The sequence below is a fragment of the Homarus americanus genome, unplaced genomic scaffold (assembly GCF_018991925.1).
Source record: "Homarus americanus isolate GMGI-L3 unplaced genomic scaffold, GMGI_Hamer_2.0 scaffold18884, whole genome shotgun sequence".
Classification (NCBI taxonomy): Eukaryota; Metazoa; Arthropoda; class Malacostraca; order Decapoda; family Nephropidae; genus Homarus; species Homarus americanus.
Genome location: NW_024741393.1, coordinates 78,918 through 97,714, shown reverse-complemented (window position 1 = coordinate 97,714; position 18,797 = coordinate 78,918). Strand labels below are relative to the sequence as shown.

The window sequence follows — 18,797 nt, the reverse complement described above, 5'->3', positions numbered from 1 at the left end:
CTCTCTCTCTCTCTCTCTCACTTAGTAAAGGTTGTCAACACCTGTAAGTTAGCTCCTCCCTTGAGCGGTACTAACATATTTTATCTCCTCCCCTTGTCGTGTTGCGTCGTATAAACACCTCCGGAATGTTGTGGTTTATGGTTTTGTCACGGGAGAAATTTAATAGCACGTGAACTTGATTTGGGTAATGCAGGTGTGTGGGGGGGGGGTATTGGTATGTGCCTGTGTAGGTTTGTGTGTTACTAATGTTACCTGTACGGCCTCACACACTCAAAAACACACCTGGAACACAGAAAAACCCCGTAAATTTATATCACTTAATTACCCCGTACGTAAAGATCATTAGTATTATTATTTTCCTAGTTTCCATCAATTCTTAATTACTCTAGTTAAAAAAATCATTTAAATATAAGAACAAATAATTTAACGGAAGCTAATTAACTTTTACGACGAGTACGAAGGTGATTATATTAGTTACTCTGTGAATGGTGGAGTTTGTTGACATGCATACGGGAACACCCAGCACACGTAGCCCTGATTGGTTGGAGCGCGTGACGTCATGTTTCTAAGAATAGGTTTGTGATTCTTAAAACGTTTCTTGGGGTATTTGATAACACTAATTAACCTAATCTAACCTAATCTAACCTAACCTAACCGTCCAAACTTATCCTTACCTAACTTAGCCTCACCTAACCCAACTTACCCTAATCTAATCCAACCTAACTTAACTTGACCTAACATAACTTTGCTTCCTATCTCTCCTTCTCTCCCTCTCTCTCTGTCTCTCTTTCCTTCCCCTCCTTTATTCCTCTCTCCCTTTACCTGCTGTCCTCCCACCTCCTTCTCTCCTCTCCTCTCCCTCCTTCTCTCTCTCTCCCTCACATGTACATCCATCATTACCATCTTGCTTACTCTGTTACTAATTCCCCCTTGTGACTCCTGCCGTGCACGATGTTGCTGCATGTTACCCAGTACTCTTCACTCTCTCTCTCTCTCTCTCTCTCTCTCTCTCTCCACAATAAAACATAGTCAGTGTGATGATGGCGCCATATAGCCCCTGGTCACACTCCAGTCGGTGCAGGTTGACAGACGGGCTCACCCCTCCTCACCCCTCTCCTCACCCCCTCCCCTCACCCCCTCCTCACCCCCTCCTCACCCTCCTCACCCCCCCAACACACAGACACACTATCTTGAAGGCTTACTTAATACATCTCCTCCCCCTCCTAGGACGCCGCACAAGCTGTTTTTTATTCCACTTAATTAAGAATACTGGGGCCAGGTTAACCTCCACCGCATGACTGAACACGGAGGTAAGCCAGCCAAGCCATTCATTCAGTCTGGCTTACACCCGCCTGGGACCGCGCCCCCTGACACCCGCCTGGCTTACACCTGCCTGGGTTACACTCCGCCCACCCGGTACACTCCGCCTGTACACCCGCCTGCACTCCGCCCGGTTACACCGCCTGGTTACACTCCGCCTGGGTTACACTCCGCCTGGGTTCTCCGCCTGGGTTACACCTGCCTGGGTTACACTCCGCCTGGCCCCCCGCCTGGGTTACACCCGCCTGGGTTACACCCGCCTGGCTTACACCCGCCTGGGTTACACCCCCCACTCCTGCACACCGCCTGGTTACACCTGCCTGGGTTACACCCGCCTGGCTTACACTCCGCCTGGCCGTTACACTCCGCCTGGGTTACACTGCCTGGGTTACACCTGCCTGGTTACACCCGCCTGCCACACCTGCCTGGGTTACACCTGCCTGGGTTACACTCCGCCTGGGTTACACTCCGCCTGGCTTACACTCCGCCTGGGTTACACTCCGCCTGGGTTACACCTGTCCACGCCTGGGTTACACTGCCTGGCACCCGCTGGTTACACTCCGCCTGGGTTCTCCGCCTGGGTTACACCCCCCACCTCCCGGTTACACTCCGCCTGGCTTACACTCCGCCTGGGTTACACTCCGCCTGGGTTACACTCCGCCTGGGTTACACTCCGCCTGGGTTACACTCCGCCTGGGTTACACTCCGCCCTCCAGCTGGTGTTTATTGATTCAGTGATACTTGGGTCAGGAGAAACACGTTATAGACGGGTTATAATGATGCTAATTATACCATTATGTTATTAATTATAGTGAGGCTTTTATGTATGGATGTATGTGTGTGTGTGTGTGTGTGTGTGTGTGTGTGTGTGTACGTGTGTGATCGTACTTCAGGCAGGGGAGAGAGAGAGAGGCAGCAGCGGTGATGTGTGTGTACGTGTGTGTGTGGTGGCGGTGGCAGGTGAGGGGAGGTTAGGAGGCCACACCACCTGCAGTTCGCTCACCAACTCCCTACCTGGAGGCCAGTACAGTGGACCTCGTGAGTGGTGACGCCCGGCCTCTCGCTTTAATCTTTAGTTCACTTTTCTATCTCATTTTTTCCCTCTTACTTTATTGTTATTATTATTTACTGTTATTATTTTCACCTTTATTATTATTATTTATTGTGTTTTATTATTTTAAGCTTTTGATTCCATCTGTGTGTTTGTGCCACCTAACCTAACCATTTCCGGGACTAATACGTATTATTTTTAATCACTTTTTATCTGTTGTGTAAATAATTGTACTTAAGGTTATATTATTTTAGTTATCTATTGCGTTATCTGTTATCCGTTTATTTATTAATTGTCGTTTACTATCCACGGGTGTTTACGACTGGACAACGCCCACCGCCTACTGATCACGCCCACCGCCCACCTCACTCCGCTTTTACCTGTGTTCTTGTTGTGGTTTGTGGGTTTGTACGAGTAGTTTAATTGGTTGTGTTTTGGTTGTGATTTGGTTGTGATTTGACTGTTAAGATGAGGAAGTCGTCTCCGCTCTATAGGATTTCCCGCCATCCCGCCCACCTGCCTGAGTTGGCCCGCTTATATACCGTGAGTGTCTTATTCTCTCTCTCTCTCTCTCTCTCTCTCTCTCTCTCTCTCTCTCTCTCTCTCTCTCTTATGTGTCTCTCAGTCTCTGTCTCTCATCATATTTCTCTCCTTCTCTTTCCTTACATTCATCAACATCCATCATTTCTCTCCTCCTCTTCCTCTTATTCCTCCTCCTCCTCTCCTTTATCCCCATTATTCTTTCTCTCCATCTGTTGTTTTCCTAGTGCTATTTCCTTGTAAACTTAACCATAAACCGTATTTGTCACGAAACCGGAATCATTGTTTTAGAGTATTACCTGGTGTGGGTCAGAGGTTACCTGGTGTGGGTCAGAGGTTACCAGGTGTGGGTCAGAGGTTACCAGGTGTGGGTCAGGTTACCAGGTGTGGGTCTCGTGTAGGTGTGGGGTGTCGAGGATGTGTGTTGGCCTCGTGTAGGTGTTTCTGGTCGAGAAATTTGTGTTTAGATCTTGGTTCCTGAAGGTGGTGTTATATGGTTCATTCCCTAGCATCTGGAGGAGGTATTTTAAGGGTTAGTTCCTGGTACTTGAAGGTGGTATTATCGGGGTTAATTCCTGGTATCTGGAGGTGTTATGGTGGTCAGTTCCTCGTACCTGAAGGTGGTATTATCGGGGTTAATTCCTGGTATCTGGAGGAGAGTCTCAAAATCATACTCTACCGTGACGATGAAGAAGTTTCGTACTTACACACCCTGGCGTGCAAGTTCACACACAGGAGTCATTTTTACTTGCTATTTAACAGAGAGCACCTAGTAATTTGTTGAGTCACCGACGGGACGGCCAGTGACGGAGTGACAGGACACGTAAGGAAGTAGAGTGATTGGCAGCAGGTGTAGGGAAGTGGATTGACAGTAGACGTAGGGAAGTAAATTAACACACACACACACACACACACCACCTGACTTTACTCCACTCACTCACCCCACCCCACTCCACACACCCCACTCCCCCACCCCCCACACCCCACCCCTCACAATCTCTCCTCCGTCTCATGCAAACAGGTCCCAGAGCCTTGTCTAGTCAGCCCAGCCTGTCATGCCACACGTCCACACATCAACTGATTCGCTCGAGTTTCTTTGTCAGTGTGAAGCAGAAGGTTTGAGGGTAACAGTCAGTCAGATCCAGTCATGCTTTGTTTATCATTGGGCTCATGGTGCTTGGTGGTAGGGGAGGGGTATTCTTTCTTCCCCACACGAATGTAATGTGGTGGGTAATTTGGCTCAGGTGATGTGAAGATATTGTGTTGGTGACTGTTTGTTATGTTCTGGTGGTGAGAGGGATGTGTAGTGGTATCTCTTGTGGGGTTTTGTTTGTGTGTGGTGGTGTGTGTGGGGGGGACATGACAATAACGTGAAATAACTAATGTTTCTTCATTGTTTACAACTTGTCGTTTATGGTGCGTCAGGGTGCTGTGGAGGGCTCTGGTGGGTGCTTGACTCTTGATGGGGGGAAGAGGAAGAGGATGAGAGAGTGAGGAAGATGTTCTGTTTGTTGTTATGGTGGAGGAGGAATGAGGGACGGTACAGGAGGAAGGAGGGACCTGATGTTCCTCCTCCACCACCACCACCGTCTTCCCTAGATAATCTGTAATGAACGAGTTGTGTATTTTTAGCTGAACCAAAACAACTCTTAAGGAATAGCTCCCACTCCTGCATAATTCACCCATCGAGGGATTTTGTTTTTATCAAGCCTACACCGACCTACCCGAAGCTTATGACCCCATTAAATAAGTCAGAGGGGTTGTAGGGGGGTGAAGGGAAGGAGAGAGGGTGGTAGGGGTTGTAGGGGGGTAAGGAAGGGAGAGAGGGTGGTAGGGGATGGAGGGAGGGAGGAAGGAAGGGAGAGGGTGGTAGGGGATGGGAGGGAGGGGAAGGAAGGAGAGAGGGCAGTAGGGGGATGGGAGGGAGGGAGGAAGAAGGAGAGGGGGCAGGGATGGAGGAGAGAAGGAAAGGGAGAGGGTAGTAGGGGGATGGGAGGGAGGGAGGAAGGAAGGAGAGAGGGTAGTAGGGGGATGGAGGGAGGAGGAAGGAAGGGAGAGAGAGGGTAGTAGGGATGGGAGGGAGGAGAGGATCACAAAGGCCGGTATCTACTGTAGGAGTTAGGTTATGTTAGGTTAGGTTAGGTTAGGTTAGGTTAGATTAGGTATCTACTGTAGGTCCTCCTCAGTATTGATGTGTATGCGTACAGTGGCAAGCAAGGTGGCCCGACTTTAGCTCATTGTAGGTGACTGTTGGGCCAAAGTCGATTAGCGAGTCGTTATTGAGCTGTTGAGGTGGTGGCCTCTAGGCACTGACCGCCCACCCTGGAGGTTAACAGTGTGGCCTCAAGGTACTCCCTACCCTGGAGGTTGACAGTGTGGCCTCAAGGTACTGCCCCACCCTGGAGGTCAACAGTGTGGTCTCAAGGTACTGCCACACCCTGGAGGTTGACAGTGTGGCCTCAAGGTACTGCCCCACCCTGGAGGTCAACAGTGTGGTCTCAAGGTACTGCCACACCCTGGAGGTCAACAGTGTGGCCTCAAGGTACTGCCCCACCCTGGAGGTCAACTAATACCAGCAGTGACCACGATTTACAGTGAAACCTTCATAAAACTCACTTCTCTCCATGTAATCCCTTAGATGGAGGTTTCACATATAACGGAACCCTCGATATAACGGACTCTCCTCTTTACAGTCCGTTAAATAAAGGTTTTACTTTATTTATTTTTAATGCCATCTTGTGGACGCAGGTAGTGGGGGGGGGAGGGAGGTACTAATTAAACCTTCTCTAACTTACCTGGATGATTGGGTTATCTGATTAGATTGTCATGTTCTTTTGGTGTGTGTGTGTGTGTGTGTGTGTGTGTGTGTCACTAGGGGGGAGATCGATGTAATGTACTGTAGTAGACGTGGGATCCAGCTCTGGGGGAGCTAGCTACCTGGGGGACAACACAACAATATGATTACACCTTCCTGTCCTTCCTTCATTTCCTTCCTTCCTTCATTTCCTTCCACAAAACTTCTTTCCTCCCTCCAAAACACTCCTCACCCACCCTCCCTCCCATTTTTGAGAGAGAGAGAGAGAGAGAGAGAGAGAGAGAGAGAGAGAGAGAGAGAGAGAGCATCCACTAACTCCTACACTATATGAAAAACTAAAAAAAAGTCCAAAGTATAAACAAAACTCCCGACACTACTTTTCTTAAACTGAACCTCTAATAAAAGTTTAAAAATACCATAACCAAAATACTCACCAGGATTGTGTAGTGACTTGAAGGTATTTTGTTTTGATATTTTAGTCAGGGTTAAATACACGTGTTTGTGTGACTGATTTTGGATTAAGAATTTTTTGGTAAATAAAAGAAGGATGATGATGATGATGCACGAACGATGATAGCCATGATGTCTCTGTCTGTCTGTCTGTCTGTCTGTCTGTCTGTCTGTCTGTCTGTCTGTCTGTGTTTGCGTCTGCCTCTGTCTGTATTTTTGTGTGTTTGTGTTCTTTCTGTATGTCTGAGTTTGTTCTGTCTGTGTATATTCGTAGTAGTAGTAGTAGTAGTGGTAGTAGTAGTGGTAGTAGTAGTAGTAGTAGTAGTAGTAGTAGTAGTAGTAGTAGTATAATTAAGCCACCATACACCTGTACACGCACGTCAACAAGAGCGTGGTCCCTTTAAAGATGGCGTCGCCCCCCTAAGACTACCTGGTGTGTTGATTACTCTGAAGGAATGTCTGTAAAAGGTCAACAGTGATGCATTAATACTGTTTTAAGTCCACGTGGGGTGAAGGAGTTAGGTTAGTTTAAGTGAGATATTAACGTTAAATTACCTATTATTAATATTATCGTTACTACTACTACTACTACTACTACTACTACTACTACTACTACTACTACTACTACTACTACTACTACTACTACCACTACTGCTACTAACACCACCACCACCAATCAAGAAGTTACCAGGTGTTGGGGTGACGGTATTGCCTCATGGGAAGAAGAACCTCCTGGGGCTGTGTGTGTGTGGCCTTGTGCTCGTGTGGCCGCTGGAGGAGGGGCAGAAGGACCTGATGGAGGGGGTGGGGTACCTGGGATGTATACTGGCTGTTGAGACACACACACACACACTCACACAGGGGAGGGAGCAGCTCTGTGATAAGGGTTAGGTTGGCGGCCACACTATACCCAAGATCAGTGGATCATCCGGGAGGGGAAATTACCGGGTGGGGGGCCAAGAAGGTGCGTGTGTACCTGCGTGTTGCGTGTGTGTATACGATCCCTGTCCCCCCCCTCACCATCCCTCACATACACAGTCTGTGTGTGTGTGTGTGTGTGTGTGTGAGAGAGAGAGAGAGAGAGAGAGACTGTGGAGGGGGTGATCTCTCCCTCTCTCCCCCTTGTGGTCTAGTGATCTGAGGTACTGAATCTCTGCCTCTCGTGTGTCTCTGAGCTGCAAGTCATTAGTCGCCCTTTAAATTACTTCTCGGAAAATATAACATAACCTATCCTTACATACCATCCTCCCTCTCCCATCTTCCCCTCCTCCTCCTTTCCCCCCTCTCCTTCCCCTCCCCTTTCCTCATTTCCTCCCTCCTTTCTTTCCCCTCTCCCCTACCCTTCTTCCTACTCTCTCCTCTTTGAAAGATTACACTCCCTTATATAGAGATCCGTTAGAAGTAAAACCTCTCTATACCGGACTACAACCCGATAGAGATTGCTGTCCGGTAAATGGAGGGTTTGCTAGGTTTACGGACCACCAGGGTAATTATCCCTTCGTCTGGTCTCTGGAAACATAATTGTGTGGACTAGTTTTCTTTTCTGCTCCTTCTGCCATGAATCACCCTGACATCCTGGGTCAACACACGACCTAGAATAGGGAGGTGGGAGGTGAGGGTGGAGGTGGGGTGATGAGGGAGGCTGAGGGTGGTAGAGTAAGGGGGAAGGGTAGAAGTTATGAGTGAGGGGGGTAGAGTGAGGGGGTGAAGGGGTGAGGGGGTAGAGTGAAGGGGTGAGGGTGTAGTAGGGGGGGATCACCTTATCTCTCCCCATATAACACCCAGTACAGTATTATCGGCGGCCACTCACCTCATCCAGCTCCGGAAGTAAGACTAAAGTAAGCCGGGGATTATTACTACCAAAATTAACATGCTTGTCAATTGTCCTGTCAAAGGGCTTCACCTGATGTCATGCCCCTATCACATGATGTCACGCCCCTTCACCTGCCGTTACTCCGAGACATCTTGATAGGCGGTGTCATAAACACAAATGACTTATTATCTAACGTGACCTAACTTCACCTAATCTGACCTAACCTCTGAATATCCTCACAGGTGTACATGACAACAGAACACCTTTGCCCAACAGTACCTCTTGATCTACTGCGTTCTGCACGGGTTTAAGACAGGCAAGAAGGTCCTCCTCTCTCCCTCTCCTCCAACACCCCCTCCCTCTCCTCCAACACCCCCTGCCTCTCCTCCAACACCTCCTGGTAATCCCACAGTAAATCGTACTCTTATCTACTAGTGAATGTGGGGCGTTATTCTGTTTATGTGAGTGGGGAGACTGTGATTAAATTTGGTGTTTTCCAGTGGGTAGTGTTGTTAATCCCTCCAGTACGACAGAGTTGACCCCTTGAGTACGATGAGTTATTTGTAGGTACGACAGAGTTAACCCCTTGAGTGCGGCGAGTTGACCCTTAATTACGACAGGTTGACCCCTTGAGTACGACTAGTTGACCCCTTGAGTACGACGAGTTGACCCCTTGAGTACGACGAATTGACCCTTTGAGATGAATACGACTATTATCTCTCTCTCTCGCTCTCTCTTTCCTGTTTTTTCTCTCTCTCTCGATTGATACCTGGCATGGAGGTGTAATTTTGTGAAACGTGTTGATTGAGTTTGGTCACGGAGGTCCTGTACTGCTGTCATGGTGGGGGGGTGGTAGCGATGGTGGTGGTGGGTGGTAGTAGTGGTGGTAGGAAGTGTCGTGACGGCCGGACACTTTCTGACAAGTCCACTAAGACACCCACACACACACACACACACAGCCTATACCACTCTGGCCCACCGCTCTCTATACTACACTCGTCCAGGTGGCACTAACTCACACGGCGTCCTGAGGTGGTGGTCGCGTCTGTTGGTATCTGTTAAGTTTTCATTTCTGTCGCGTCTGAGGTTAGGTTAGGGTGGTTAATCTTCAGGTGAAATATGTTAGTGGTGTAGAATCTTCAGTTGGTGCCCTTTATTTATTTATTTATTTATTTGCTTTTAATTTACCTTTGTGTATGAAGTCAATATTAAGATTTGTATTATTATTTTATGTGTTCGTGTTTTATTTTTGTGACTGACGCCGTTGTTGTTTACAGCGTCTGAGCGGGAGTGTGGGCCGCCATGACAGTGACCTGGAGCTGCTGGTGCGGGAGGGGGAGGCCGTGTCCACCAGACTACGGAACATCCTCACACACAACCTAGGCACCTCCCCACGTCCCTCCAGTAGCAGACCTCGCCGCGCCACCTCCATCGACTCCGCCAGGTAAAGTGATTTAGTTATTGTTTATTTACTGTTTGTGTCACCTTTTGGTAATTTAGTGATTTATTATAAGATTCAGAGAGTATATTTAGGATATGTTTACTTAGCCAGGTAAATATCGTTAATTAACTCTCAAGGTGTGGTGGTGATGGTAGTGCAGGGTGTGGTGGTGGTAGTAGTAATACAGGGTGTGGTAATGGTAGTACAGGGTGTGGTGTATGTTACCGTTGTCACCACCATGCTTGGTTTAATAATAACACCTCTGCTTCACCCCCTTCCTCATAAACCATCGACTGGTTTAAGTTACTCCCAAGATGATGATAACCTCGTGTTCCCTCCCTCTCATTCATTCCTCCCTCCCTTCTCCTCCCTCCCTCACTATAATGTGTGTGTGTGTAGTCGCTGTTCCTCCACCCCCCCCTTCTTCACCCTCCTCTACTGACGGTGCTTCCTCCCTCCCTCCTACAGACACCACTCCCTAGAACGTGAACCGGAAGTAGGAGAGGCGTCGTCGAGGTTGAGTCGCGGTGACCTGACAGGGGAGGAGTCAGGGTCAGCGAGGGATGACCACCTCCGGTACCTGCAGCCCCGCGCCAGGTCCCTCACTGACGTTTACCGCGGGGATCACCTTCGTCACCACACCACCTCCGCCGCGCCCCACAGGTCAGGTTATCCAGTGTTGAATGTATGTATGTATGTATGTGTATGTATGTATGTATGTATGTATGTATGTATGTATGTATGTAAATTTAATGTTTATATGTTACTAATTCATAATAAGATAATTACCCCGAGTCTTTAACCCCCCGAGTCTTTAACCCCCTCCATCACCTGAGCTCACCTGCCTTAATTACATCCCCCCACCTGTCATAATCACCTGGGCTGGGGGTAATTAAGGTAATAATTTCACACGTACATTTACCTTAAGGGTCATTAGTTAACTTGTATTAGACTGCATTAGAGAATAATTGTTTCAGTGACGCTTCCAGGTGATTAGGTTAAGAGTGTGTGTGTGTGAGAGAGAGAGAGAGAGAGAGAGAGAGAGAGGTACCTGTGGGACCTAGCTCTCTTTCCTCTTTCTCTCCCTCTCTCTCCCTTCCTTCCCCCTTCCTTTTCTTCCCTCTCCCTTCTACTTTCTTCCTCACCGTTACTCTCATTTTATATTTCAGGAACAGGTAGGGATCATTAGGCAGTTTGGGTGAGGTGGTGGTGAGGGGTAGGAGGAGGAGGGGTGAGGGTCAGGTAGGAGGGGGTAGGTGAGGGGTGAGGGGCAGGTAGGAGGGGGTAGGTGAGGGTCAGGTAGGAGGTGGTGAGGGTAGGAGGTGGAGGAGGGTGAGGGGTGAGGGTCAGGTAGGAGGGGGTAGGTGAGGGTCAGGTAGGAGGGAGTAGGTGAGGGGTAGGAAGTGGAGGGGTGAGGGGCAGGTATAGCAGTAATTAATATAGCCTCAGGTATATTTATATATATACCTTGTGTTTAATACCTGGCTATACAGTACACCTGGGTGGGGGGAGCCGAGCCTTACCTGTGCTGTTGGTTACCCAGGATAGAAGGTGGGGAAGAGGGGGGGAGATTGGGTTTGAATCTTATCTGTGTTGTTACCCAGGGGAAATATTGGGGAAAGATGGGGTTAAAGCTGGTTTAAGTTAGGATGATAATGATGAAAATAATAGTAATAATAATACTAAACAATGAATAATAATAACAATCATAATACAGTGCCATCAATAACAACAACAACATCATGGCACAGTAGCAGTAGTGCGGCAGGTGGAAGGTAGCCAATAAGAACTGAGCTATACTCCCCGTGTGAGATAATAGTGGATCTTCCTGCCAGCCAATGGGGAGAATTAGCCACGGTCAGGTTAGGGCAGCTGACGTAGTGACTCCCAGCATGCAACATTCACTAACCTCAATATTAATTACGAGTTTTTCTTGTATGATTTTTTTTTTGGATTTAAATGATTTTGTTGAATATAGGAAACGATAATAGATTTTGATTTGTTATTGATGCTTATAAAAGATGTGTTATGGGATAGAGACGGGGATATTGTACACACACACACACACACACACACACACACACCCACCTCATGTCACCTCTCCCAACACCTCCACATCTCACCTCCCACTACCTGCACCCTTGACCTCTCACCCCCTCCCCCCACCACCGCCCTCTTTAACACGCTACTTATCACCTTCTCAAACATAATTAACCCCCAGACAATGACCTTATTTTCCCCTGTAATTAATACCTCTGGTCGTCCTCTGGGGGTAAGTGGCGTGTGGGACCGACCACCTACCTGAAGGTTGAATTAGGGTCCGCCTGATTGATTCACCTGGGTAATTTACACCTGTCTTTCTCACCTGTATTTCTCATTTGTCTTTCTCATGTCTCGTATCTAAGGTGGTTTATTGTTGTTGTTATTGTTATTGTTAAGGTGATTTGACCCCTCAAAGACCTGCATGCAAAAGCTACAATTATATCTGGCTCACATCAGGAAGAATAGCTGAGATAATGAAGCTGATATATTCAAAGCTAACTTGATCAGGTAGGAAGGAGCAGTGGGCGGAGCTATAAGAGGATGACGTCACGTGCTGCACTAGTCGGGGTCAGGACGTGTTTTTAAGAACCACGTGTGTTTGTTTGTTTACATTCTGGTGGTTGATGACGATGCTCCTCACGCACGTCTCTCTCTCTCTCGCAGGTCAGGTCAGGTCAGGTCAGGTTCTTTAATCATCATGTAAAATAAACAAATGATATGATTTTGTTTATTTTATTACAAGAAGAAAAGAAGAAAAAAAACTCCGAAATATATATATAATCCAGTTTGGTTCCCGAGTTACACGAACCCCTTAATGCACGGGTCCAGATATCTACCGAGTTATGAGGAATTTTGAATTAAGGTTATTATTTTATCACTTAATTAACATTGTATCTGCAGACTCGTGGTTACCATTACGTGTGTGTGTGTGTGCGTGTGCGTGTGTGTGTGTGTGTGTGTGTGTGTGTGTTTCTTTAATATATTCTCCATTCTACTCTGTACCCTTCATCATCAGTACTCCTGTCTCTATCCTCCCTCCCTCTCTAGCAGAGAGAGAGGTAGGTAGAGGAGAGAGAGAGAGAGGTAGGTAGGTAGAGGAGAGAGAGAGAGGTAGGTAGAGTAGAGGAGAGGCAGGAACAGAGCCTCATACGTCACCCACCGCAACAACCGGCCTGGGAGATATGTTCAGATACCTGTGTCATAATCACCCCCAGTGGACGCAGGTGACTGTAGCTTAAACCCGCACTGTGACTTGGTCTCTGTAAGGCTGTTTACTGTAACTGGTCTGTAACTCAAACACTGTAACTGGCCCGTGTAGAGCTGATTTTTTTTATCTGTACTGTATTTATGATAGGAGGTTGTGTTTATGAAGTCATTGTATTAAGCTATGTACCTTACCTTACCTTGCCTTGATTGGTGGCCCCAGGTAGCTTTAGGGTGAAATAAGCTTGGGAGGCTAAACATGAGGTGGTTCGTATTTTCACTCTTATTTATCTGCGTATTTCTTCCTCTTCCCCGCTGTGTTATGTTTACAATAAGTATTTTTTCTTTTATATAATTCCAACAGTAGATGCCAAGTTTAAATGTGATATGTGACCGTTGTATTTGTTTTATATAACGAAAATTACGATAATTTATTTGTGTTGCTGGACAAATGAGCGGTGTGTGTGTGGTCACCAGCTGGACGAATTAGGTGCCACGATACAACTATGGGTCGCCACCTTGACCAATTAGGAGTCTTGATGTAACCACCTTGACCATTTAGGTACCTCGTCATATATGAAGCGGTAATTGACCAAACGTTCACCAGTAGATAGATAAATAGATAGATAGATAGATCGTCATGCAAGTTTATATTGATTGACCTTGTGATAGCTTAACATGTGTCAGGAAGCTGGCCCTGGCCAGGCGGTGGTGACAGGGAGGGGGTGATGGTGGTGAGTCTTGGAGGTGTGGCGTCTTGGAGGTGTGGCGTCTTGGAGGTGTGGCGTCTTGGAGGTGTGACGTCTTGGAAGGTGTGGCTCCGGGAAGAGATTCATAATAGCGTGTTTACGTGTATAATCTCGCCTCTAATACGTGTCGTTAGTTAAGAAAGATGAAGCCCAATATTGAGGCAAAATTTGGCTCATTGTTAGAAAAAAATAAAACACTGATCTAACAAAAACAGTTTATACGTTGATAAATAATGTGTGATGATTTACGTGGAGGTGGAGGAGGGGGAAGAGGAGATAGAGGAGAACAACGAGGAAGTGGAGAAGGAATGGGTAGGGGAGGAGAAGGAAGAGCCAGAGAAGGTGTATGTATCCCGTATATATATATGTAACAAAAGTATAACAAATAACACAATCATAACATGTTCTTTATCCCTCTACAGGTCTGGGGTGACGACTAGCACACCGATCAAACCCCCACTAACACCTGGAGGAGGCAGTACCCGTGTACGGCGAGACCTCTTCCCCAGCACCTCCCCCTCCACCCCGCTATCCGTCGCTCACCTGGCTCACACCACCTCTGACACCATGGATGACCCAGAGATGTACAGATTGGAGGTAAGGTGCTCTCTCTCTCTCTCTCTCTCTCTCTCTCTCTCTCTCTCTCTCTCTCTCTCTCTCTCTCTTACTTTGCCTGTAATTGCTGTTTACTCTACACAATGTTTTTTTATTTCACGTGGTGGTGGTACTTTTGCGATGGTTCATAGACAGACAGACAGAGAGAGCAATATGCCCCCTGCTGCTTAGGGTGGGGGATTGAAAGAGAGAGATGAAGAAATTACAGGGTAAAATTGTATATTGATAACGTGTGTGTGTGTGTGTGTGTATATTGGTGACTTCTCAGGTTGCTCCCAGTTTTAATAGCCAGCAGTTGGGTTAGGGCCTGGTAGGATAGAGATGGGCCCCTTTGACCTCTGTAGCCGTGAGAGGAGGTTAGGTTAGGTTAGGTTAGGTTAGCGTTAGGGTTGAAATTATCATATAACGCATTAGTTAAATTCGTACTCGTAAAAAAATAAATATAATCTCGTGATGTGGATATTGTCAGGTGCGTCATCCAGTGCGTGTGTGGCTAGCGTGTGTGTGTGTGTGTGTGTGTGTGTGTGTGTGTGTGTGTGTGTGTGTGTCCATCGCTCGCCGCATCACCAGTAAAGCGGTATATATATAAACCCTTGTTAAACCTTTGAGTCCTAGTGGGTTCATCGTCCTCTAAGGATTAAATCATCGTCCTCTTAAGGGTTAAATCATCGTCCTCTTAAGGGTTAAATCATCATCCTCAAAGGGTTAAACTCTCGTGGGGATTTGTGATTGGTCCAGACAGTTAGTGTTTGGTACTGGCAGGGCTTAGAGGTCAGCCCAGAGCAGTTTTGTACCCAACAGTGCAGGAAAAACAGATTAGAGATTACACACTCCTTGCCTACGCTCCCTCTCCCTCCCAGCATGCGAATCAAAACAATGGAATTACATACGAGTGAATCTATACTTTGTGTACAGTGAACCCAACCCGACCCAACACCACCTTACCCAACCCTACCCACCCTACCCTACCCCCTACCCTTCCTAACCCTACCCTATCATGTCCCGGGGTCAAAATTAATCATGAAATGGGAGGAATGAATGAAGCAGGAAGCAAGAGAGAGAGAGAGAGACCCAGCCACAGGACTCTAGAATAACCTCAGTGAGCAGATTATCGCGTGCCGTGGCCATCACTTCACGAGGATTCTTTGTGTTGGGGTAATTTAGGAATACCTACCGGGAGGAACTCTTGGTCTACCCACCCCCTCTTCCCGCCCTCTTCTCCCCCCTCCTCCAGCCCTCCCTCCTTCCCCCATCCCCCTTCCCCCTTCCCTCTCTCTGTCGTAAATGAGGAAGTTGTATCCCTACTGTGCCATCTCTCGTCCACCCATACACTACCGCCATTACCGACGTGGTGTGGTTGGCTTTGTACAGTGTTAAGGTATTTGTTTACTGTGAAATTAAAAGTTGTTTGTTGTTGAGGGTTGATAGGGAATATAATGTGTGGCTTGGAATCGGTAGTCTTTTGTTTTTGTTAAGTAAGTTATACAGTATTTGTTTTGTATTTCAGTGTGATTCGGTTTTGTATTACTCTGTAGTTGTCTGTTAGTATACATTATAAAGAGGTTTTGTATTCCTGGGTGCAGTATTTTGTATTTTCTTCTGCAGTTTTAGAGACGTAGTGAATTATTTACTCCGTGACGCACCTGGCAGTTTGATAACAGGAGGAACGTCTGATCTATCACTGTCGCCATCACTACAATGGATTATTTTACGCCAGTCTTGGTGTGATTTGGAGAGAGACATCTGCAGAGTTTTGACGTGTTACTGAGAGAGAGAAAGAGAGAGAGAGAGAGAGAGTAGTCACCCAGGTCCCCCCTCCACCACTACCACCACCTCAGGCACCAGATAATAATCCTAGGGTGTGTTCCACCTTCATCAGCCTCCTTCAGGAAGTTACTGGCGCTCACTCACTGCCTACCTGGCCTCCTTCCTCCCCCCCCCCCCCCCCCTCTCCCACCACAACAAGTACGAGTCAAGTGGGTGGTGTGGAGTACAGCGGACCACAACAAGTTCGATTCAAGTGGCTAGCAATAATGACACACATGGGGGAGGGGGGTTAGTACGTGTTGGCTAGCAGATAAGGATCATCCCCCAACATAAGGTTCATGACACTACTTGTTACCTGTACACTCACGGCCTTATCGACCTCTCTGATCCTATCTCGAAGACGTGTTTGATGAGTCAGTAGGGAGGGGGGGGTGTTGCAGGAAAGAAGATTATTATTTTTATATTTTTTCGTCGTTTTAATTATTATGTTTGTGTCAGTATTGGGGCGATGACTGAAAGTGAAGGTGTGGTACGGTGGTGTGAGTGTGTGCTGTGGTTGTGTCGGGTGAGGGTGTGTTTGTGGTGGTGTGAGGCAGATATAGTGTGTGTGTGGTGAGGAGGGTTATGGTTATTAGGGGTGTGTGGTGTGGTAAGGGGTGTGTGGGTAGTGGTGGTATCAACACTAACGAGAACATATAGATAATTGGTGGTACTCAAACAGGACAAGGGGAAGCTAGAGTGCGCCAGTGCTCGTCCTCCGCCATACACACACTCAACACCCTTCAACCCTTCCTCGTGTGCCATCCTCTCGCCTGAAAACACTCACCAGAAAATATATTAAGCATAATGTCGCTGATAGACAAACTGACAATGAAGTGAGTGTATGAGTGAAAGTTGTCAGTGATCCTCGATACAGCGGTGGTGGTGGGCTGTAGTCTCAGGTTTACACGTTAGTCTCTCCTTGTTACTGGAATTACAAGAACACATTTTAAATAAGACTAATCGAGCCTTACCACAAAAAATAAACATCTATAATGAAAAGAAAGCTGTGTATTGGGACTATTTAAAAAGCGGGTATTATTGGCAGCATTAAAGGGCAAGTAAAGAAACAGATTCGCTCGTGAATTCGACACCTGGTGATGTCACGTCAGTCAGTCGAACCTCTGCCTGGCGCTCCCTAACCAACACACATAACACTCCTGCATGTTTGAGTGGCAGTCAGAGCCTAGATACATTAATTCATATTTTTTTATAGAGAATTTAAAACGCAAGGCCTCCATATTCGCCTAAAAATGTGTTGTGAAGAGTTTGTCCGGGGGGGTTCACGTATCTTTACAGCGTTACAGTACTCGGGGTATTGTTCAGTGGTTTGTGTGGTGTTATTTGGTTATTTAGTTATTTATTATGTTATGTGTGTGTTCTTGAAGGTGGAGACGGTAAATGAGTGTGTCGTTGGCTAAGTGGGTGTGTTTATAGTGCTTGACTGATGAAGTTTACCGGGTCATCCTCCATGGGACCGTCTTTATATTGGAGGACCAGACATGACCTCGGGTGCCGGGAAGGTCAGTGTGATGACCCTAGGTACCATTATGGCCTCCTGCAACAAGTGAGGGAGGAGAGTGAAGATGGGAACTGGCAAAGAGTAAAGAAGAGGGGAAGTAGGAGTAAGAGTGACAGTGAGTGTACCAAGAACCGTAAAGCGGAGTATGGAGTAGCCTGGGAACTATGTATGGGGAGGAGAGCAAAGAGTGATGATGGGGCTAAGAGAAGGAGGAGGTGGAGAAGGAAGAGAGACAGGAAAGAAGAGCACAGTGATAGTGATGACGTGTGTGTGAAGGAGAGGAAGATGAGGAGGAGGAGGGTGAGATTGACACCATCTGAGGATCCGATCATCAGTTTGAAGGTATTATTATTATTGTTGATGATGACTCAGGATGATCTAATGATGAGTTCAGCATATTATGACCGTACAGAAATTCTCTCTCTCTCGTGTGTGTGTCTGTCTGTCTGCTGAACTAAATACTGTACCTGGATGGTCTATATATATATGTCAAACCAATTGTAAACTTGTATGGTGATTTTACTGATTATTATTATTATTATTGTTATTATTATTTTTATTTTTATTATTGTTGTTTTTGTTTTTATTATAACTACTTTACTCAGCCTCTACTACTACTCAGCTACTGCTACCTACTACTGCTACTACTCAGCTACTACTACTACTATTTAATATTATTTTCATCATTGGTGTAGAGTGTTATTAAGTGTGACTTTAAATATCGGCAGGAGGAGACGAGGTATCTGGAGACAGAAGTAAGGCGCCTGGAAGACATGTTGGTCGCCTCACGAACTGAGCGTGACACAGTCTCTGTACGTTACAATGCCCTGTCCGACCATGTGAGTCTGGCCCCACGCACTTACTGTGTACACCTTTATATTTTAGGTTCATCTGAAGATTAGTCCTCCACGCTTATTTCGTTTCAAGATTAACCTCCTTAATCTAGCTTAAGCTAACTTACTCTAACCTAACCTAAGTTAATCAAACCTAACATACTTTAATCTAACATCTAATTATTTAATCTAACAATCTGATTTAACTTTATCTTGCCCCCCAAACTTAGATAATTTAACCTAACAATCTAACATACTTTTATCTTATTAAAATTTATCATATCTATCCTAACCTAACTTAATTTAACCTAACTTAGTGTAACCTAACTTAATCTAACCTAACAGAACCTAACCGAGCGTAAGGATTCCAAGGTAGTTTAGATTAGGTTTTGTTAGTTTATGTTGTTTGGAAATTCAAGTATATAGTACAGTACATTCTCATACTCTGGATATGGTCATGGAAGACATCATGAACCTCCCACATTAAGGACTAATATCCCCCCCAGCTGTACGCTCACCAAAAACTTCTCAACCTATAAGCACTGTGCAATCTGAAAACTGAACGAAGAATCTGAAACCATTCCGAGGTGAACAAG

General features: G+C 46.5%; 1 protein-coding gene across 7 annotated transcripts in view; it reads left to right on the top strand.

Annotated features, from left to right (window-relative positions):
• Window positions 1–18,797, top strand: part of LOC121875873 (rootletin-like) — a 130,030-nt gene that overhangs the window by 33,776 nt on the left and 77,457 nt on the right. For 6 of the 7 annotated variants that reach the window (XM_042380587.1, XM_042380588.1, XM_042380589.1 and 3 more), the window contains exons 2-5: window positions 9,267–9,433; window positions 9,899–10,093; window positions 13,848–14,022; window positions 18,097–18,207. In XM_042380587.1, coding sequence (XP_042236521.1) covers window positions 9,267–9,433; window positions 9,899–10,093; window positions 13,848–14,022; window positions 18,097–18,207 — 648 coding nt within the window. Of the gene's footprint in view, window positions 1–9,266; window positions 9,434–9,898; window positions 10,094–13,847; window positions 14,023–17,249; window positions 17,711–18,096; window positions 18,208–18,797 lie in introns of those variants that run through there. The other variant, XM_042380592.1, reaches the window with a different exon arrangement.